A 22,991-nucleotide genomic window follows, 5' to 3' on the forward strand; every position below is an offset into this window, starting at 1 on the left:
TCATGATATATGAAATGCCCGGCCAAAAACAAAGTGCTGAACATAATTGTCTCAGTAAACAAGTTGTAGATATTGCCAAGTGAAGTCGTGGTTGTATTTTCTAAGTGGAACACATTATAATTACAAATGGCCAACTGGGCGCTCAGTTAGCCACCGGACTCACTCCACTGGCCATGGATTCATGGATTGTCGTCGGCCCAAGTCAGTTGACTTCGAGAGCTGCGCCGGCGCAGAACGTTGACCAAAAGTGTCGGGAATTTCAATGAGCTAAAAAATTGAGTTGCGAAAGTGAGTTTAGTAGAAAGTGTGGGAATATGTGGATACCTGCGGTTTTGGTGAGCCAAATTGACAGGGTAATCTTTCGCACTTCCCTAAGATCTTGATGTTTCAGCTCCTGGTGGGATTAACCCAGGCTGAATCGCCGACTGATGCCACATTGGAAAGATTTCTGAACGAGACCAATCAGCAACTGGCTGTTATTTATGATCAGGCTGTTTTGGCTCAGTTGTTGAATGAACTGCGCGGCCCGAATGATTTGGTGGCTCTCCTGGAGATCGAGGTCACCGATGATAAGCTTATAAAGTATGTGCGGACCCTAACGACGCGAAAGGCCAAGTTCAAGCGTTTGGGATTGGGTGACTCCCGCCAGCGGAGGCTTCTGGACAAAATCCCCCAATTGGGCTATGAGGCACTGAGTGGCAGAGATTTGAAGCTGGTCTACGCATTGGCCTCCAGCATGAGCGATAATTACCACAATGTCAAGCTGTGTGCCTACAAACAGCCGGGGAACTGCACTCTAAGACTCATACCCGAGGTTCAGTCCATAGTTCAAGGAAGCCGAGATCTAGACGAGATCGAATATTACTGGTTCGAGTGGCGCAGTCGCACGGGCTTGGCCACCAGATCTCAGTTTGTTGACTTTATGGATCTGTACAAGAAGACCGCCCAGCTGAATGGGTATCCTCGTGCCGAGGACTATTGGTTTCGATCCCTGGAACTGAACGGCCAGGAGACAATGACTCTGCTGGATAAGATAATGCATGGCTTGAGGCCGCTGTTTCTTCAGTTCCACGCCCATGTCAGGGGATCACTGAGGAAGATGCATGGGGAGCATTTGGTGCCCAGGAATAGACCCTATCCCCAGCATTTGGCAGAGGTCTTTATTGGAAATGCTTTCCGGCGGGTTCAGGCCGAATGGTATGTGGATCTGCCGTCACCGGAGATCGGATTGGCCAATATTACCCAGGAGCTGCACCGTCGAGGATTGAGCACCACTCAAAGGGTTTTCTGGAATGTGGCCGAGTACTTCAGAACTCTGGGTTTTCCGCAGTTGGAGAAGTAAGTTATTTCATCAGATATCTCACAGTTTAATTATATTTATCACTTTAGCTCACTTTGGACATATGCCCAGAAAATATCCTCCGATGATGATGATCGCTGCTGGCACAAAGCCTGGCGATACTATGCTCTACCAAGGACGAACTTCACCTACTGCCCACTGAACGATGAGGAGCGTTTCTTCAATATGTTTGAGGCCCAGTCGGATTTGCAATACTATCGAGCTGCCTCGATTCAACCAACTTTGCTCCAAGAGGAGCCCTTTCCCAATTTCAGTGATGCCATCGGGAAGTGTTTCTCCATGGCAGCCAGTTCACCGCGATTCCTTAGAAAACTGGGAGTGCTGAGGGATAACAAGTGGAAGGAGCTGCCCGCCCGTTTGAATCGCCTGTATATTCAGGGCTTGAGGGTTGTGTTCCTGCTGCCTGTCTTCTATGTACTAGATCGCTACAGAGTTGAGGTCCTGGCAGGACATATTAAGGCGGATGATAATGAGGCCTATTGGAGGTTTACAGAACATTATACGGGAGCTGCTGCCCCAATGAAACGAACCAATGAACAGTTCGATGTGCCGGCCAAGCTTCTCATGGAGGTAGATGACCAGTATGCCAGGTAAAAATATTAAATGGTATATAGTAAAAATATAAATATTAAGTGATGATGATTTTCAGCAACTTCCTGAGCATTGTTCTGCAGTTCCAACTGTTGAAACACTTCTGCACCATAACTGGCCAGTTTGAAATGGGCAATCCCAGGAAACCCCTGGACTTGTGTGATTTATCCGATCAGCGAGGCATTGGAGAGATTCTGAAACGGGCCATGTCCCTGGGATCTTCGGTTCACTATAGGGAGGTGCTAAAGGTTCTACTTGGTGAGCCCGAGATCAGCATAGATGGATTGCTCACCTACTTTCAACCTCTGCAAGACTGGTTGCAACACCAGAATCAAGAAAACAACCTGGAAGTGGGCTGGACATAAGTTTCAGTATTTATCCAGTGCTGGGAATATTTTGGAAATTTAATCACTAGTAAATTATTTAAATAAAAACAGATAATAATGGAAAGGCATTTAGTACAGTCTTATATAAGACTTCCAACAAGTTGTATATGAAAATGAACTCTTTGCATTTCATCATCGGAAAAATAATGATATGCTAAAAGATAAAATATACGTGCCTTAGATAGAAAAATTAAATAAATCACTGTTTTAAGCAAAGACACTAGAAGAATTTAGTTATTTTTAATTAGTTATTCTAGTGTCTTTGGTTTTAAGGTGTTGTATAGTAATAAAACCTGTTTATGGATCAATTGGTTTCAACTACCTAAAAGTATGTCACAATTAAAAGGCAAATAATAAATATTTTTACAGATGTAGAATAAATGTAGAGTATCTATTTACATATGAGTGTCAAATTGGAATGGCGGTTATTAAGAAACTTGTGTATGTTTTTTAAGTTTGCCGAGCCTGTGTTATATTCTTTTCGTTTTTGTTCAAAATGTGTAACGCAAATGTAGATTAAATCAAATTTGGGCCCCTTTTGATTTCGTCAAAAGTCCCAGAATTTCCCTATCTTGGGAAACCAAAGTAGAGACTTCTTCGAAATGGCGAACCAGAATGTCCATTCCTGCGAGTTCGAGGTATTTGGCCGGGTGCAGGGCGTCAACTTCCGGCGCCACGCCCTGCGAAAGGCCAAGATACTGGGTCTCCGCGGCTGGTGCATGAACTCCAGCAGGGGCACCGTGAAGGGTTACATCGAGGGTCGTCCCGCCGAGATGGATGTGATGAAGGAGTGGCTCAGGACGACGGGCAGTCCGCTATCCAGCATCGAGAAGGTGGAGTTCAGTTCGCAGCGGGAGCGCGATCGCTATGGCTATGCGAACTTTCATATCAAGCCCGATCCACACGAGAATCGCGCAGATCATGAAGGATTTGGCAGTAGTTCCAGCCACAATGATAGCTATTAGCGGATTTTTGACGGAACAATAAAATTAAATGTGAAAAATTGTGCTTGGTATATGAGGGAATTGAGAAAAATAATCTGCATAGTCCTTGGGAAATCCGATATTATTCTAAAATCCTTGAATTACCAATGGGAAGTGAGTTTGGGATGTAGAGTCACAGTTCGTTGGGTTTGCATTTGTTCTCAATCAGTCAGCGTCTTCTTGATGATGATTAACGTGTTGTTTACTTAAAATAAGCGGAAATAATCTAAGCCAAATGCAAAACATAAGCGTGCCCTGTAATTAAAATGCACTTGATTATAATGACGCGCTGGGCTCTTCACTCAATAGCCATTTATTAAAACAATGCAAATAACTATTGGCAAAAATAAAAATAAAAGGTATTTGCAGTACGTGCTTGGTGTGCGTCATAAACTATTCACTCGTGTAAATTAATGATTTACAGGCACTTGGCGCTATTTTCCCACGGTTCTTAGCTGTCCAGAACGTGTACTATATTCGATCTGGACATAGCCAAGTGGTAATAAAACCCTGGCCGACCTTGACTGGTAATTAGCTTTTGGCCCAAAAAATATGGTTTCTTTTTTTGTTTTGGAGGTATCAGTTCCAGGTAGAAAACCGAGCCAGCCAACCACATCATAAAGTGTCTAATATTTATGAGCTCATATCCGAGACAGATAGCGACTTCGCAGATCCCAATCTAATTACTGCCTGAATCACACACCTCTCCCCGAACACATTAATATATAATATACAATATATGCATTCTCATTTGTATGTCAGCAGATTGACAATCAAGGCATCAGTCATTCAATTCATCGGGGTGAAGAGTCATGCTCCCCCACTTAACATCTTTGGGGATAGTTCCCTGCCCATATATCATCTCGATTTTCACCGGCAATCGTTCACCTGACATGAGTCACAAGTTTTTTACATGCCATCGGGTCAAGATCGTGTGTAGAAATTGAAATTCCTCAAGCGAGGGTGTACAAATTCAGATCTCCATCACATGCATTCTAATGAAAAGTACACTCAAATAGAATTTTAAAGCTCAAGTTTAATGACTAGTTCTGAAACTATTTATATACACATAATTTCCCTAGGCTTTTAAGATATTAAGGCTTTTAAGATATAAAGGCAAAGAAAAGTGATAAATCTAAGCTTATATGGAAGCAGTATAACTATTAGTTTAATGGGTTGTTAAACAAATGCAAAGCATCTCGGGCGTCAGAAGTCATTAAATTCTGCTCATTTACCGCTGATTTGCTCTCTTCGCTAGTTGGAGCTACAGGTGGAACGCATTTGCTGCAGCACGTTAGATACACCTGTTTTCAGTACTTGCCGGTATGACTCAAAACACTTGCCACATTTCTCTGGGTCAAGAGCAGCAATAAAAAAGCCACAAATGCGGGTGGATGCTAGTGAGTTAGTCTAATGCAAGTCGAGCTTAATCTAAGCTCTAAGCTAAACAAACAGTTTAATGACAATGACTTTGCATGGGTCCACTTATGCTGGGTCATTGATTTGTTTATATTAAATAATTTAGTTCTAAATAAAAGTCCTTTGATCAAGATACTTCCATATCCAAATGAAATATATTTCCAAAGTATTGCTGTTTAGTGGTGTAGCTGTATTATAAGAAGGCTTTTTTATTTTTAGTTAGTAAATTAGCGCAAGAATTTCGGAATTTGACGAGCGTATCTTAGTTTTTCTCAATATCTGAGCTGATGTTTTAACTTCTAACTCATTTCGAGTGAGCTGCAGCTTGGGGCAGTTAGCTCAAATGTCGTTTACTTTCCCACAGCCGACTATTATTATGCGGTTGAGCTTTTCGCCTGATAAGTACACGAATATACCTAGATACATGTACGATGTGGGGGCACCCTTACCCTCTTGCTCCCTTGAAATGGCCAGCATGCATGGCAAAAACATTTACATACCCCACTCACTCACACAAATGGCTGTTCCGACTCATTGTTGTTCCCAGGTTTATGGAAGATGCGATTGTAGTTGTTGTCGTTGGCAGTGCTAATTGCGATTATCACACGAATATATACAAAATATATAGAGAAGTTGGCGGCGACGTCAACTGCAACGGCGGCAGCGACAGCGTACAAATTTGAATTCATTTTCGAGTTGAAAAAAAAGTGGCAAGTAATTTCGAAAAGCATTCTTACTGTCTAGTCAGTAGAGTTTTAGACGTGACACCGGACGCTACGTAGGCGGTACCAGAAATTGTGCATATTGTGCTTGTTAAGTGAAAGTGAAAACGGAAAGATACAAGTTCTTTCCCCTGCCCAAGAATCTTACAGATATATAACGAAATATCCATAGAATTCTGTGATCGTGTGCGCCAAATACACTGCCAGTTACTGGCAATTAAATTATTTAATTGCTTGTGAAAGAGTTAATAACTAAGCTGTCAACGGCGACCTTGGCAGTGTGGAATATAGATCTTAAGATAAACGCAATGCACAGTGTTTCGCTTTTGGGCTGTCTTTGCCTCAGCCTCAGCCTGACTTTGAGTTCGGCCAGTCCCCAACTGAATCTGCCCACCCCTCAGCCCGAGGTCTTTTACAATGGATACACCCCGAATGTGGCCACCACTCCGGCCCAACTTCGAGCGGATCGGGATCGCGATCAGCGCTACGGACCACCTTATTCCGATGCAGGAGGAGGTGGCAACACCGACGACGGACTCGACGACTTCAGGGTGGGTGTGGCACATCTTTCACTTGAAAGTTCGTTAAAAACCATTCCAACACTACAAATAAAACTGTATTTTCTATTAAAAACACTCCTTGTGGAATAAAAGTTTCTCCGTGTTAAATTACTATCATAACTCATTGCAATTCCGCTTGCAGTTTGGCCAGACAGATGACGAACGGATGAGGATCGGCTATGGCTATCCCACGCCCCGCGTGAACTTTAGTGATTCACCCTTTAGTGGGGCCAGGTTTTCCAACCACAACTACGGACCCATTTCCAGTACCACCGAACGTAACTACGGCAACGATGCCAATCCCAATGGACGCTATTCGGATGTGCCCTACTCCTCCCAAGGAGAGCGTAACTTCAATCCCAACGATCAGTACAACTACAATAATAATCCAAATGTGGAATTCGTGGGCATCAACAATCGCAATCGGTTCGAGAATCCCTTCCTATCGAACCAGGATCGTTTCAATCTAAATCAGGGCTACTTGGAACGTCAGCGATATCAGCAGGATCGTCGCTATCAGCAGGAGCTGGAGAAGCTGCGCATCCTGCTGGTGGAGTCGGATCAGAAAGGATCGCTGGAGTGCACCGCCAATGTGGCTGCTCAGTGGAACTTCGAGACGAACGTGAATGATTTTACCCAAACGGAAGCGGTGAGTGAGCGGTTTTGGCCACATACAAATGCCAAAAACTAGTAAATCGCGTAATTGTGGTTGAACGGCACGCGATCTTTGCGGCGATGGTGATTGTAGGTGTGTTGGTGGTGGTGCAGTTTCCCATGGCTCGCTGTGGTGGTTTTCTTACTCACGCACACCCGTGAAAAGTCAGAAAAGTCGCATTCTGAAGGTCGAATCGCCTTGTCAGATTCCCAGGCAGACATGCCAATGTCATGTGTTTTCCCAACCGAACTGTTTGTGGACTAATCGGTGCTTGAAGGTAGATATGTACATCATATGACTGGGCTTCACATGTGTTACAGCAGTGCTAATCCTAAAGATAGTATGGCTTCATCATAGAGGCTTAAGTTTAATGTTAAAGTATTTCACATTAAAAAGAATGATGTCTTCTTATCGACCTAGTATCTATCGATTGAGGAGGTGTGATATCTAATTTAAAGTTTGATCAATTTCGTACACCAATGGGTGTACTTTCCGTACCAAATAGTTAATATATTTTGTTTTACTGAATGTTTAGCTAAATGCTCAACAGCGGTATGTGGAGTTCCAGCGCATCACTGCCGAGCAATCCAAGCGGATTAATAAGGATCTCATCTTCGACCGTCGACTCTACAGGCAACTGATGCTGCAGTCGGAAGTGGGACCCAATGCTCTGCCCCTGGATGTATTGGATAGGGTGAGTTACACGTGCATCTCCATCAAACATCAAGTATAGAATGAGAAGTTCTTCAGTACAATCGCCTGCTCAATGAGATGCTGTTCCTGTACAACAGCGCCGGGATCTGTGCCTACCAGCAGCCCTTTCAGTGCGATCTTCACTACATACCCCAGCTGAAGGACATCATGGCCAAGAGCAGGGATTGGGATGAGCTGCAGCACACTTGGGTGGAATACCACAGGAAGGCGGGACGCGGAATGCGGGATAGTTATGAGCAGTTGATCGATGTGATGCAGGAGGTGGCCTACGTAAACAGTGAGTAGGAAGTCCTTAAAAGACAAGAACTCAAATACATAACTTAAAATCCCTTCCTTTCCAGATGTCACCAATGGCGGGGAGTATTGGTATTTGGCCTACGAGTCGGGTAACTTCCGTCAGGATATGGACATTGTTTGGGAGCAGATAAGACCCCTTTACGAAGGATTGCATGCCTATGTGCGCCGCAAGCTGAGGGATTACTATGGTCCAGATCGGATAAACCGCATAGCACCCATTCCCTCGCACATTCTGGGCAACATGTACGGCCAGTCGTGGTCCAATGTGCTGGACATTTTGATACCCTATCCAGGCCGGAAGCTGATCGACGTCACGCCGAGAATGGTGGAACAGGGCTATACACCGCAACTGATGTTCCAGCTGGCCGAGGAGTTCTTCACCTCCATTAACATGTCCGCGGTGGGTCCGGAGTTCTATCGCAACTCCATCTTCGAACAGCCCCTGGATCGGAGGGTTCTATGTGAACCATCCGCCTGGGACTTTTGCAATCGTCACGATTTCCGCGTTAAAATCTGTACGGATATCAATCAGCGAAGTTTGATTAGTGTGCACCATGAGATGGCGCACATTCAGTACTTCTTGCAGTATCGTCATCTGCCCAAGATCTTCAGAAATGGAGCGAATCCGGCATTTCACCAGGCGGTGGGCGATGCCATCGGGCTGTCCGTATCCACTCCTAGGCATTTACAGACTCTAGGACTACTGCAAAGATCCCTCGATGAGTCCAGTTATGATATTAACTATTTGTTCACCATGGCCATTGACAAGGTAATGATAATGATGGATTGTTGTGAAATATATGCCAGTGAATACGAGAATAAGAGATATCGCTACTGCTAAATAAAGCTCACATTAAGATTCTTTGTTCTTTATTATTATATTCATTTTTTCTCCTAAAGTTGATTGTGCTGAATATAATATAGAAACGAAGACAGTTTTTGATAAATGAAAAGATGACGTGGCTCTGGTTTAAAGAAAGAAAATCTTTAGTTCTTCCAACGAAAACATATCATATAGATATTGTTATCAAATTTTGCACATTACCCAGCACTCCTTATATTATAATTATTGCATAATTTTAGTTAACTGGATAGCTTAAGAGATCGAGCCTAAACTTTACACTTTGTGCCTTTCAGGTGGCATTTTTACCTTTTGCATTATCTTTGGACAACTGGCGTTATGATGTCTTTAGTGGCAATGCCAATAAGCGAACAATGAACTGTCACTACTGGAATTTACGGTAAGCTGTTAGGCTTAAAAATATTAATTAGCTTATATTATATTACTTTATATTACAGAGAAAAGTATTCCGGTATAAAGCCCCCAGTTTTGCGATCAGAAAAGGACTTCGACCCGGGAGCCAAGTACCATATACCAGCAAATATTCCTTATATCAAGTGAGTAACCAAAAATGTTCTATATTAGGAGCTTGATTGTATAATTACTTACTGTTTTAATTGTGCGCTGCATAACCAGAGCAATTAAAGCGTCAAGCAGCGGCTGGTTATTAGTTTAGCTATTTTTGATTACAATTTACACACAATTTCAAACATTTTCCGTCAAATTGCCGGCGATTACGCGTTGCGATCGCTTGGGATCGTCGAACCGGCCATAAAGTTGGCCCACTAACATCACATAATGGCCAACACAAGCACAAAATCAAGCTTGGGGTTTGTGGAAAAGAAAATGAAATGAAACTGAAACTGAAAACTCACATGTCTGCAATGTTTCCCGCATTCACTTTCCACTTGGCTGCCGCCAACAAGCCGAGCGTGTTTAGTTGGCCATCATTTAAATAAGCCCGGTTGAAAAACTGTTACGAAAATCCAAGACCAGACGATTTTAACTGTTGAGGCTAGACTGCCAAAACTCGAGACGTTGACCCAGTAATCTACACATGTTATCGGGTTTCCAATTTCCACTTGCCAATGCCGAATCTCCTTGTCTTCGCCTAAGGTTTCATAACCCCGTTTTGTCTAAGGTTTCATCATATCTTATTAAAAGTTCTATGGCTTCGGTTCTCTAAATGTCTAATAGCAATTATTTATTGCGGATTATTTACACTAGAATTAACTTGTTAATTTTTATTACTCTATTATTGTGAAATTTTTAAATAAAATAGGTAGTTAGGTGCCTTAACTAACTAGCTTAGCTTATTCAGATAGAGTTTGGATCCTACTGAACTGAATTTTTTCTTGAAATGAGTCTAAAAGCACTGCCTGAATGAAGTGCTAGCTCGGCTCCACATCAGAGCCATTAGCCAGGTTTTTATTGCAGCCATTCTTTTGGCATTAGCCACACATTCGGCGGAAAAATCGGGGGGGCTGGTGGCAGAGGGTGGCGAAGGAGAGCATTACAACACCAGTTTCGCAGGTCGGGCATTGTGCTGGCGATTATTTATTGCATAATCAATAAACTGCAAACGCTACAGTTACATAAACAAAAGCTAGAGCTACCAGAAACAACTGGCCACCAAGAGAGTTAGCCCCAATATGGTAATAAAAAAGAGCTGTGCCCCAGCACTCGACTTAACTCGAATGGATTGGGGTAGAGCTACGGGTCTTATGGCTCAAATATCGGTTAGCAGCACATGTCCTACAAACCGACTGGGGGAAAAACGTGATAAATCCGTGGCCCACTTTATTTAACCCACTCTGCAAATTGGCGCGGCTTCAATGAAGCCGAAAATGCAAATTGAAACCCAATCTTTGTGGTCGCTGCAACAGGCGGCCAGGCGAACTGCAGCAATATAAAAAAGGAGCACAAAAAACTAAAGCTAAAACCAAAACCAAAAACCGAGACCGATACCAGAAAAGGCAAAAACCGCCCCTTTTTTTTGCTGGTGCTAATAAAAAGTAATGCCCACACCGCAAAATAAACGCTAGGAAATGGACACGAGTGCTCCAGCTCGAGGAAAGCTCGAAATGATGGTGTGGAAAATGTAATAAACATGTTGAACTGTCTTGGCCATTTTCCTTTCATACACCCCCCCTCCCCTTAGCCAGTCGCTATATGTATGTATGTAAATATGCCTGTCTGGCTGTCTTTCAGTGGGCGAGACACTTGGAATATGCAATTATGAATGCAAGGCGATGTTTACCTCATTTGAAAATTAGATAAGACATTTATGGGCAATGAAGGAACGACTTGATTTGGCTCCTCGCCTTCCATGGCTGCCTTGCTGTGGGCAAAGTTAGTTGGCTGAAAAGTGAATTTGGCCAATGCGAGAGGCTGCAGTGTGTGTTGGCCAGTTTGCGGTTAAGTTGAGATTATCGTAATAGGGAGACTTACTTCAAAAAGGGACCCATTCATTAGATGTTAATTACTCCTTAAAAAAGTTGTTGAATTTAATTAATATTTATTATCATTATTTATAAAATAAAAGTGAATTTGGTCAATAAAATATCTGCAATGCGTGGAATACGTTATGGTTGAATTGAGATAATCTTTACTGGGCTATTAAATCTAATAGGGCTTTAACTTAATAAGTGGTTGAAAATTATTTAATTATTTTTTAAATTTCTGCAACTTATGTTTTTATGGCCTTTCCTAGTTTATATGTACAGTACTTACAAGCATAATAAAAATTATTTTCATGTTCATACGCTTTTCTTTTAATTCGTATGCTGCCAGTGTTGATAGTTACAGTATAGAGACATTAGTTGATGTCGTTAATAAAACTTGAAATTTTAAGCGACTGGAAATGTGGCCATGTTTCCTTTAGTATTTCACTGCTATTGCAGCAACTTAAAAAAATAAATGTTTTTTATGTTAATTATGTTGCTTAAACTTAGTGTTCGTGCTTTATTACCGTCAAAATTGGCTTTTGCTATAGTATTTTTTTTAAGTAAAAGAAAGTAGCCAAATAATGACTTCAAATGCACTGAAAAAGAATAGGAGCAAAATCAAAAACAATTGTTTTTTTTCGTTTTGATCACTTGAGTTTTCATTTATTTAATGGTGTATCATTCATCAGCTTCATTTTGTATGAGATTTTTCGTTTGTTTTTATACAGAGTCAGAAAATATTTGGTAAATTAAGTACTTTTTATAAATCCGTTTCGTCTGCTTATGCGAACAAGCAACATAACATAGATGTATTACAAACTAGGTATAGCAATGAATATTACAAACACTAATACAATACGTTCGATTACAAACTGACTTAAATAGGCGTCTTCCTATCTCGAATATCGCACAAGCTTAAACGCTATCAGTAGTCTTATCACACGCTCACAACGCTGGGACGCTGCACACAACTGGATGGTTTGATCGTCGTCCTGTTTGGCAGGACACGGATGTAGCCATCTCACTTGGGAACCGGAACGGGTGCACGAGTCGGGTGGACCAGAGCAGAAGAGGGAGGAGCCGCGGCTGGAGGACAAAACAGCAGCAGCAACCACATCGATGTTGCACCCAGATGGTGTCGCTTCCGTCCATCCAAGGTTTACAAACACAAATCGTAGCAGTACAGGGTAGCCTTGTATCCTGGGATCCTTTGCTCCTGGATCTGGCAACTGTCTGTGTTCGATCGGGTGTGTCTTGGAGGGTCGGGAAGTGGGTCGGTGTTCTTGTTCTTGTTGATGTTGATGTTGATGTTGATGTTCTTGTTGTGTGGGCTGTGCGGCCCAAATGTGTCGCTTAGAAGTCTTAAACTAAAGTTCCTTTACAATCCACTCATTCACAGTGCTCACGGGTTTCGTCAACGTTTTCAAGGTATCCATTTGTGTTCTATTATCGTTTATGGCTTAAGGCTAGAAGAGAGTTCGGTCTAAAAGCTATGTTCGTCGGTTACTCGTCTGGTTTTCACTGAATCTCTGTCGCTTATCACGTTCTGCATAGCAAAGTGTGTGTGTGGAGAAATGGTGGTACGAGTACGAGTATGATATGGTATGGAGTGATGTGTGGTGTTATGGGTTTTGGAATCTTTCTTTTCGGATTTGGGAAAAAGTGGAAATGGAAGTGGTTTAGCTTGCCATCCCAGTTCATTCTCAATGCTGCAAAGAAAAGCGAAAGAAGGGAAGAGAAAGAGAGAAGATTTCGATTCACCAGGTTAGTAACCGTGATATGAATGATAATCATGAGAGGCAAATTCATGCTCCACCTCGTGCTCATGCTCCACAATGGGGTGCGAATGGTGATGGATGGGCGCGTGGTGATGATCCTCCTCGATGTGCTTGTGGTGGAACTCCGGCTCCTTGTAGGTGACATGCTTCTCATGGTACTCCGGCACGTGCTTCTCGATGTGAACATGGACGGGCTTCTCCACGGGGATCTTGACCGGGTACGGAACGTGTTTCTCCACCTTCACTGGCACTTCCTTGATCACCGGGTAGGGGGCGGGCACATGGACCTTGACCTCATAGGGCACTGGCTTCTCGACATGGACGGGCACGGGACGATCATAGGGCACATGGACGGGCACTGGCACCTTCTTGATCACGGGCACTGGCACTGGTTTGTCCACATAGTGGGGCACTGGTTTGTCGATGTAGTGGGGCACTGGCTTGTCGACGGGCACCTTCACCGGGTAGTGGACAACCTTCTCCACGGGATATGGCTTGTCCACGTGCACGTGCTTCTCAACATTGTAGTGGACAATCTTTTCGACTGGATAAGGAGCCGGAACATGAACCTTCACGGGCACATGGACCTTCTTTTCGACTGGGTAAGGAGCGGGCACATGAACCTGCGGACAGAAAATCCAAAGAATTAGAACCCCGATTACTGGGAATTCCCGTATCCCAACCCACCTTAACGGGCACTGGTCGGTCGTAGTGCACATGGACGGGCACATGGACCTGCTTCTCGACGGGATAGGGAGCTGGCACCTCGTATGGAACCTTCACGATCTCCTTCACCTCATAGGGAATGTGCTTGATCACTGGATAGGGCTTGGGCACCTTGACCTTAACGGGCACATGGATGTGCTTCTCGACCGGCACATGCACGATCTTCTCGATGGGCACGGGCACTGGCACCTTCTTGATCACGGTCAGTGTCTTCTCCTCGTGCACCGGGAAGTGGGGCACGTGATGATGGTGATAGTCCTCGTAGTGGTGCAGTCCTCTCTTCGACTTGGTGGTATCCTCGCTGGCCGCTGCCTCGGCAGCCTTGGCCTCCGGCTCAGCCTTCTTCTCCTCGGCGGGAGCGGCGGCCTTCTCGTCCTCAGCTCGGACGTAGCTGGTGGCCAGGAGCAGGACCAAAGCCAGCGATGTCGCTGTGCGCTGTAGATTAAAGAAAGTCCTTGTTAGAAGACAGCTTGGGTTTTTGAAAGCTGTGGCTAAAGCAATCAGTAGTATTTGAAATAATTTCATAACTTTATGCAGCTAAATTTGCTCAATTTAAGGAAATTAAATTAAATTCTAAAATATTTAGATCACGAAAAGTTCATGTCGGATTGCAAAGATAGTTATGAAGAAGAATTTGTATCCTTTAAATGCATTTCAAATTGTGCATACAATGTTGATTTCACTATGTTTACTATTCCACGTTCTTAAGGCACCTTAAGAGGTATTTCTGCTTTTTATGGTTATTACTGAGTCCTTTTTAGCCACTTTTTAGCACACATTCGTCCTGCCACCGATACTCACCATCAACTTCATGCTGCTGCGTTTATCTTTCGATGGACGGGAATGGAAATCCGTATTCCCAGGTCGTGTGGCACGCGATTCGAGAACTGGTCGAGAACTGATCCCGTTTTTATGGAGCGGGATGGTGGCTATTGATCACTATTCCACACGTTCCGTACCACTCTAGGCTGTAGACTGTTCGACGGTTAACGGTTTAATGATGCCAACTGCAGCGCCTGCGCGCACTTTTATAGTTGGCAATCGAAAGGCAGGCCAAGTCACTACGCCGCCGAATGAATGGATGCACGAAGCGAGTTAAGCCGAAGAGCATAAGCATACGGCGGCCAAAAACCATCGGCAACACCAATAATAATCGCAATGGCCCAAAACACACGCGGCACAGCGAATGGTGAGCGGTACGCTGTTGTTGTTTCTGTTGTTGTTGTTGTGCGGTTGCCTGTCTACTTTGCCTTCGGCGCTCCGCTGGATTTCGGAGGCGCGAAGTCAACGCAGCCAAGCGCCAAATGCAGCGCCACCGTCTCCGCAAAAAAAAGTCAAAAACAAATACAAGAATGGAAATCGAGCTTGAATATACTGCAATTTGCATACCCTTTAATTAAAATGGGTTCAGTTAGTTTACTTAACATGGTGAAAAACATACAAAATTAGGCTTTAATCAGCTGTGGGCTGTGAACCCGGACTTGCAGTGTTGGTAAAAACAATAAAACAAATAAATTATGTGATATTTTATTTGTTTTATGTGACATGCAGCTAATACATGAAATTATTCCATTGCTGGCCAATACCATATTACAATTTGATTCCACTTGAAATTGTAAATTAATTACTAGCTATTTTCAAATTACATTTGCTCCTTAAGCTTAAGCTTATTTTCTATCCATTAAACAGTTGCATTGCCACATTATTGCCAAGCGGCGTGCCAAAATGATCTTAAAAGTCGTAAAACTCTGCTGCAGAGGTATAAAAACCGAAATAAGATTGCAATATCAAGAGGAGGCTTCGCAGGTGGACGCAAGCGGGGGGATCCCCCAGGGGAATCGGTGGAGGAGCACACGAGGGTCTATGGATGCGTGCCATTTTGCTGTTTAATTCGACTACCGTCAGCTGCCGCTTATTTTTGGTTGCTTCTTGTGGCTGCCGCAAGTCAATGCACGTAAAAGGCTTGAGAAACCAAAGCCGCAACGGCAACTTTAGCAGCAGGCACCACAATTTCTGGCTGGTAATTGAATAATACTCATATGGATGAGAGCCGCCTTCAAGCCACTTCAAGTGATGAGCTGTTCGCTTTGTTGGCGGTTTTCATTTCAATGTTGTTTTCATGTTAATCACACATGATTATGTACTTGCTGCTGTTGGAGTTTTATTTGCCAGCACCTTGGTAATTGGCAATTCTTCTGGGGTCCTATGTTTTGATTAAGATAGAAACGAAAGATAGACCTGTGCAAATATTTTATCAAATATTTTACAATTTATTTCAATAATTGCCATTAATTGGTTAAGATTTTTAGGTATTAACTTTTCCCATAATTAGTTAATGCAACTTAGGCAATTAGTCGCCGACTAATAGTTGCCCAAATTCACATATAAATCATTTGCCATGCTTCGAAAAGACTAATCTACTTCAGCTTTTCCTTTCACCGCTTTGAACGCTTTTCCTAATTGAATGCTTTACCAATCCTGGTTAGTTTTTCCTAATATTACCAGTCCTAAACCCCGTCGCTTTTGTTGGACGACCGCCTTTTTTCTTCGTGTCACCTGATTTTCCCCTGACCACAGCTGACCACAGACAATCCTCTCTCTGACTGTCATCTGCATCCTTTTACTTTTTCCCCACTTGCATTATGCCATTACCCCATTCACCGGACCCAGCCCCAGTGATTCCAGACCAGTTTCCGTGAGGTTGGGGACCCAATCGCGACTTCAGCTGGAAATGGAGAGTGTGTCAGTCGGTCATTCCGTTGTGGTTGTGTCACCGCTCCACATTCGAATCACCAAGCATAACCTAAGACAAAGAGCAGGCACATGGAGTAGAAACAGAAGCTGGCGAACTGAGACGCTACTCCACTCCACCCCACTCCACGCTAAATCCAATCCAATCCATTTCATTCCATTTCCATTGCTGCGTAATTAATACCGCCATCATCATGGACAGTAGCGCCACCCGAGTCCAAGTGGACCCTGGCCGGGGCGGGTCCAGTCTTAGTCCGATTACCTTCCTCGTTATTATGTCAATGGGTCTTCAGTCAGCTGTGGTTTGGCACACATATCGAGTATAAATATATCACACTTAAAGCATGGATACGAGTTTAAAGTGCGCGCCATAACTATTATTCTTTTTATTGGTTATGTATAAGATGAATAAATATTAGGATCTGCAAGGGATTTTGTTGTAGATACATAACTATCTCTATACCTTTGGCTAGATATATTTATATGTTTAATGTAAAGAATATTTATTTATTAAAGAAAGCCATTGGCATTTCAATTATTTCAGGACCTCTTGTTATAGATTCTAATTGATGGTATTTTATAAAAATATGGTTTTATCATTAGTTGTAAGCTTGTAAGCACTTTTAAGTGTAAATTCCGGACAGCCAGTCAGTTGTGGCCTTACACTCATGTCCAGTACCTTCTAATCCAAGACTTGTTACGATAGCAAATATTTTCTCGCTTTCGTTGCATGCATGCAACTTTCGATTTCGTTTCGATTCGCGTTTGTTGCATGTCTTGACCACATTGTTCGATGCACATTTCCACGACCGCGCGAAAGAGATGCCTCATAGTCAGATGAAAGAGAGGCAGAGAGATTGCCGCTTGGAGGCTGCCCCAGCTGATGGTGATATTATGTCATATGTTCGTTTGCAGTGGCGCACGCCTGGCGTCAGAGAGATGATTTTATAGTACATTGTCTGAGCCCCATCAAAATCGGCTGGCGTGCACTTACTTCCTCGACTTAATTACCATATGCGCTGCCATATATATCAGCTCCAAATATACAAGCATATCTCTACTATCTCTGCACCCATTGTATTGGCACGTCTTTGAAAATCATCATTCGGATTGGGGCTCAGCCCCAGCTTCTTTGTGGCGATATTCAGGCTGCAGCTCGTTTGTTTACATTGTTTTGTGGCCTGACCTTGCCGCATTTGGCGATAAACTAAGCTTTACATAAATAAACTCATCTATAATATTTTTTTCGATGCGTCTTTATTCACCGACAAAGGTGTCAAAGTTGAACCAGCTGTCGATTGATCATCGATTCTTCGATTTGCATTCGCTGCCTGATTTGTGTAACAATTTATTGTCACCGCTCGAGCATTCCATTCCACTTCGTTCCCATTTCGGGCTGTGATGTCTCAAATATTGGACGACATCCAGCAAAATATAGTGCTGTATAGAGCCATGTAGGCGAAAATGACAGTTATGACATTTTATGTGCCGTTTACCAAACTGCCATTCAGCTCTTTGTCACCAACAATTGTGGCTGGTTGTTGTTTCGCTTGTGGTTTCCACTTTGCCAAGGTGTATATAGTATAACTGTTTTTGGGTCTCGGCGGTTTAACCGATTCGCGTTTTGTTTACTGCCATTTTTTGTTTCTTGTTTTTTTTTGGCTTGGGCCACCGCAGGGTTCATTGCATTACTGGTCAAGGTCGAAACTGGGGCTTGTTAGCCTGCCCAGCTGACCGAAAAGTTGGCTCTGAACTGGCTACTCAATTTGTGACGGTGGGAAACCTCACGAATGCACATCAATCCCTTGGTAAAGTCTTTCTAAGAAATAAAATACTTTCTTTAACTTAAAATACATTTTAAAATTATTTTGAGTTTGCAGTAACTGAATGATTTTAAAAGGGTTTAACATACATACCTTTACATACATACCTTTTACAAATATAAATATTTATTGTACATGGATAAAAAAATATATTTAGATAGAAAATATTATAAAGATGATATGTTTCATTTATTAAAAGAGTCAGCCATCCATCCACGCATGTGTAAAAACAGAAAGTGAGACTCCTTGAACTGCATTTAGATGAAAGGGGAAACCCCAAAAGTTCAATGCCAAATCGCGTTTGCCCACCCAAAAGGTCTATTAGGCAAACAACTTATGAACTATCCACATGATCGGTTCACTATTCAGGTTAAAGACCATTCCAATGAACTTGCAATACGTGTTAACTGCAATCACTGCCCTATTACAATCGGTTGGCTGCGATCAGCTCTCAACTTTTGTACTCAACCCAACCGCTCCCTCAATGATCGCTGCAATTAGGGCTCAATCGGGGTTTACGATCTCGACTTAACGCATCTCTAAGCCGATCGGCGAAATAATAATAAAAAAAGATACAAAACTGAAAATGGGGTCAATGGCAAAAGCATTTGAACTCTTGTTTATTTCTGGCAAGTGTGTTTATGCCTCCTTTTATTTTGGCGTGAAAAGTATTTCAGTATTCACTGTCCGAGAAGCCACGCGTTTTTAATTTTTCAAAACTCGCTCATTTGGATCATAGAAATACATAAGTATTAAATATATTTTTATGCATCTGCAGCTAAGCGTGACGTTCACCTAATAAAAATTGTAGGCTTGCAGCCTCCCTGTTTTTGAGAGGAGTTTACTAAGCTAAACTGATTAATAAGGAAGTTGAGCCTGCGACCCACCTGCAAGTTTATGCAGATTTTCATTCGCGAAAGCCAGAAAAACCAGTCAAAGAAAAACTATTTATTAGCATAATAATTCCGCCTTTGGCCCAACTTCGAGTTGGCCAGCTGTGATGGGGTGTAATAGTTGACCCATTGACTTAGTCAACAAATTTTGTGTTTCCAGCGAAAAGCTGGCGAAATATTATGAGGAAAATCCTCTGGCTGTCGTCACTTCTTCAACAGAAATTATTTTAAATAAAGACTTTAATTTCGATTTGAGTTTTGGACACAATTCCCCCGATTTGTTTCTCGTGGCCATAATTACAACAACACACCAAGTTGGCAATCAAATGTACAGCTCGTGTTGTTGCCACAAATTGCGTAAATTGAATAATCATTATGCTGAAGTGTAGCCCAGGGTAGCAAACGTATACATCGGACGGGCTGGTCCGTTTCTTGTCTGCATTTTCGTTTTACATTTGGTAAATCTGTTTTTGCAGCTCTGGGGTTTCTTGCCTTCTAAGCAACACGCCGCACTGAGGCGAAGCCGAAGTTGTTGTTTAGTGTGAATGTGGCTGGGCAAGCGAGGGGTGCTGCATTAGTTCTCGGATAAGAGTATCAATAGTTGGGCATTTTTTATAATATATATTCGAAAATACCCAATAATAAATTAGGGAATTGTGTGAATGAAATGAAATCCGCTCGCATATCATTTTATAATAAATGTAATTAAACACATTTTAAGATGGCGGTTGTACATTTATTTATAAATTTGGATAAGTCAATATGGTTTTGTATGTAGATATGATGGAAAGGCACATTCATTCATTTATTATCAAACATAAAACCTTTACAACTTTTCCCACCAACCTCGGCTGGTCTAAAAATATAGAGCGGAGCGTAATTAGGCAGCACTTAAATGACTGTAATAATAATAAGAAATAATCTCAGACAAAACGGGGACGTAGTTTAAATATCCTTGCAAGTTTTACAAATCAAAATGACAAAAGGAAAGCTATATAAATATATGCATATATATTTAAGTTGGTATATCGATGAAATCATATTAATAATATTCCTAAATTGATTAAAAGCATGTAAACACGCAATAAGAAACTTGATTGCGCAAATCGACTTCCGAATATGAAAATAAGTAAACAGGGAAAGTAAATAATGTACGCATTATTAATACATTTATTGTATTGGCTGGGTATTTAAAATATTTAAATTTATTAAAGGAATTAGAAAGGTCTATACGTTGCAAGTTGCAACCAACCAAACATTTTGAGATGGACAATATTAAATTATTCATTGCAGAATTTGCATTTTTTTTTAATCTGCATTGTGAAAAGTGGGCTACTTTTTGGCCATTAAAGATCTGCTTTGTGATTGATGCCAAAAATTACTCATACTCAGATTTGGTCGCGGAGTTCGTTCATTTGGCTCTGTGGGATTGTTGAAATGTGGCAACACATTTGGGTTTGGAAAATTTCTTTGCAACCGAAAAGTTGCGGGCAAAAGAAATTGCAAGTCAATTACCGCTAGACGGTTTGCATGGCGCCATGACGCAATCGCCACATGTGGCAGCCACACAAGAAACCACAAAGAAACCAGCCGTTAGCAGCCACAATAATATCAGGCAAGCCGACGTCATCAGCATATCGCTAATTGATTGCGTCTGCATTGGTTGTTGCTGTTGTTATTGTTGCATTCACTTTGCTTTTGGCTTTTTAGGTCGAGCCATTCTCCATTGGCACACACACACATTCGCAATTGAAGCGGCACGAACAAGCGGCTCCGTTTCTCGGGTTAGGACAAGATCAATGTTGTTGGCGTTGGTCAATCCAGGCAACAGGTTCTCCCAAAACGAAAGACTCAGGCAGCGAACTTGAAACGCGCATTGGCTCTTTCTGGACTGCCTGTCATTGCAGTTGATTGCGCCGATAAATGTTAGTGCTCTAACTCATGTGCATTAATTATTGCATCACTTTTCCCCGCCTTGCTTTTCATTTCGTTTTTTGGCAAATTATTCACAATATTTTTCGCTTAAGTGCCTTATAGATTTATATGAGATGTTGTTGAGTAAAAGGGAAGTAATTCGTTTGAAACCGAAGGCAAATATAGTTGATAGGCATTTCTATGCGGAGTTTATTAATTAATTGTTAATGTAATTAAGGCTTAAAAAGCATTTTAAATAAGACATATTAAACTGCAAAATGAATTTATCTATATTGCTTAGATGATAGTTGCACATTTAAATAGTTATAGTGGTTATCCAACAATATTTTTTAATGTTTGTCTTGCTTTTAAAATAATTTAAAAAATATTTAAGGGCAGAAAATTTTAGTATATTTTAGAAGGCAGAAAAAAAAATAAAACAATAGGACATTTTAATAGGTAATACTATTTTATGTCTTTGGTGGACTTAAAAAACTATTCCGGTCACAACATTTACATATATGCAAACAAAGGCGTTGCTTTTTATCAATCCGCAAGTACACATTATAATACAACTGAACTTACGTTTCATTATTGTACTTGTCGTCCTATCATCGTGCAATTCACTTATATTGCTTTCCCGCTTTAATGAAACTGATAAGAACGGTGCTTTACATGAAATTAATAAATCATTTTTCGTTCATAACATATAAATTCTCTATTCGTGAACATTTAACTTTTACAATAGAGCTGTTTGCATTTCTGCATTAAATTTTACTTGGCGGCAGTTATTACCTAATGCAAGTCGTCGTTTTTGGCGAATACGTAGAACAATCACACAGGCTAAAACAATTATTAGAGCAACACTTCCAATAACAACCGACAATATGAGAGTTTTGTGGTTATTTTTTAATTCCGTCAATGAGCTGGGCGCATTTCCTTGGCCAGATGAATCCGATTTCGGAGATGATGATGATGATTCAGTAGATTCGGTTAAATCGACAGTTTCTGTAGTCGATGTTGTTGTGGGTTGGATGGGCAAACATTTTTCGTCGGTGGATTTTTCGAAGCCAGCACAACACACTTCTTTTTCTTCTAATTTGGTTAGGGTCTGAAGATTTTGGTCATCTTAAATACAACTTGGTCATTGCTCATTATATGCAGCTTACCACCAGCTTTTTTCCTGTAGGTATACCCAATTGCTGGAAATATTTGGCAAAATTTCCAAAGTCCTCCAAGGGCCTAGTAACCTTTTCGGTATAATTAACAGTAACAACCTGACGACATAAGTGAGGATTTTCATCGCAACTAGAGATTTTATATGTCAACATGCTGAGTGCCGCAAGCAATAATATCTTAAACATTTTTATATATTCAATCCGTTCTGTGAAACACACAAAAAGGAACTGATTTACAAAATGAGAATTAAGATACATTTCTGTTTCTGAAAAGAACAGTGGCGCCGCATGATTTTTTTAAAGGAAATGTGGTTTATATATCCCATTTTGTGTAGATTTAAAATACAAATTTTTTGTTATATATAGAGAAATATATAAAATGGATATTAAAAAACCCCTCTCTGATATATTTTTTCGACAACTCTGTGCGAATAGATAGGAAAGCTATAGGAAAGATAAAAGAAAGCTCGTCTTAAACATTTTTACGATGCATAGCGCTAGGCTTTTACGATATTGGGTTGGCAGGAAATCCATTAAGACAACATCCATATCGAAACGTTTGTTTGTAAGATCTTATTTGTTTTCTCATTTCTTTTAGAAAAATGTATAAATAAAAATACCCTTTTTTTGTAGGCTCATTATATTAATTTATTAAAATCGCCAAATAATTTGAAAAATGTTATTTTGGCTAAGAAATTTAGTTCAGAGTGTGTTCAACTTTGACAAGGCTTACCCTTTAAAGTATATTTTTGATATTATATAATATGCAAAATTTATTCACTTTAAACTTAATTTAATTGCTTAAAAGTATAAGCTCTTTATTTAAGCATTGATGCTAGCGGTATTAACAAAGGAAAACTTAAAGCTTAGAAAAGCTGAAATATATAATTTTTTGTTGCATAAACTTAGGCCTACTTATTAAACTTACAGTTGTGGAAGCATTGCTAGTGAAT

The 22,991-nt window shown here is 41.4% G+C and overlaps 5 protein-coding genes across 6 annotated transcripts in view; 3 read left to right on the plus strand and 2 right to left on the minus strand.

Annotated features, from left to right (window-relative positions):
• The first annotated feature begins 28 nt into the window (after positions 1-28).
• Positions 29-2,406, plus strand: LOC117141351 (angiotensin-converting enzyme). Its single transcript, XM_033304761.1, has 4 exons — positions 29-335; positions 392-1,338; positions 1,390-1,950; positions 2,010-2,406. Exons 1-4 carry the CDS (start codon positions 315-317, stop codon positions 2,314-2,316), a joined length of 1,836 nt encoding a protein of 611 aa, XP_033160652.1. The 5' UTR covers positions 29-314; the 3' UTR covers positions 2,317-2,406.
• A 414-nt stretch (positions 2,407-2,820) lies between these two features.
• LOC117148341 (acylphosphatase-1) lies at positions 2,821-3,331 on the plus strand. The gene has a single exon (XM_033315680.1). The coding sequence runs from the start codon at positions 2,940-2,942 to the stop codon at positions 3,300-3,302; it is 363 nt and encodes a 120-aa protein (XP_033171571.1). The 5' UTR covers positions 2,821-2,939; the 3' UTR covers positions 3,303-3,331.
• Positions 3,332-5,506: 2,175 nt separating this feature from the next.
• Positions 5,507-22,991, plus strand: part of LOC117146254 (angiotensin-converting enzyme) — a 41,110-nt gene continuing 23,625 nt past the window's right edge. Inside the window, exons 1-7 of the mRNA XM_033312204.1 lie at positions 5,507-6,012; positions 6,164-6,670; positions 7,212-7,370; positions 7,427-7,667; positions 7,732-8,456; positions 8,825-8,928; positions 8,987-9,085. Coding sequence (XP_033168095.1) covers positions 5,770-6,012; positions 6,164-6,670; positions 7,212-7,370; positions 7,427-7,667; positions 7,732-8,456; positions 8,825-8,928; positions 8,987-9,085 — 2,078 coding nt within the window. The 5' untranslated portion in view covers positions 5,507-5,769. The remainder of the gene's footprint in view (positions 6,013-6,163; positions 6,671-7,211; positions 7,371-7,426; positions 7,668-7,731; positions 8,457-8,824; positions 8,929-8,986; positions 9,086-22,991) is intronic.
• Positions 11,627-14,484, minus strand: LOC117146259 (proline-rich protein 4). 2 transcript variants are annotated; one of them, XM_033312229.1, is made up of 4 exons: positions 14,281-14,484; positions 13,441-13,914; positions 12,792-13,376; positions 11,627-12,684 (listed from the first exon to the last, which is right to left on the minus strand). In XM_033312229.1, the coding sequence occupies exons 1-4, from the start codon at positions 14,290-14,292 to the stop codon at positions 12,679-12,681; spliced, it is 1,077 nt and encodes a 358-aa protein (XP_033168120.1). In that variant the 5' UTR covers positions 14,293-14,484; the 3' UTR covers positions 11,627-12,678. The 2 variants fall into 2 exon arrangements, with proteins under 2 accessions (XP_033168120.1, XP_033168110.1); XM_033312219.1 differs by lacking the exon at positions 11,627-12,684 and having other exon boundaries at positions 12,695-13,376.
• LOC117146273 lies at positions 20,288-22,246 on the minus strand. Its single transcript, XM_033312268.1, has 2 exons — positions 22,030-22,246; positions 20,288-21,971 (listed from the first exon to the last, which is right to left on the minus strand). The coding sequence occupies exons 1-2, from the start codon at positions 22,222-22,224 to the stop codon at positions 21,600-21,602; spliced, it is 567 nt and encodes a 188-aa protein (XP_033168159.1). The 5' UTR covers positions 22,225-22,246; the 3' UTR covers positions 20,288-21,599.

The sequence above is a fragment of the Drosophila mauritiana genome, chromosome 2L (genome assembly GCF_004382145.1).
Source record: "Drosophila mauritiana strain mau12 chromosome 2L, ASM438214v1, whole genome shotgun sequence".
In the NCBI taxonomy this organism is placed as follows: Eukaryota; Metazoa; Arthropoda; class Insecta; order Diptera; family Drosophilidae; genus Drosophila; species Drosophila mauritiana.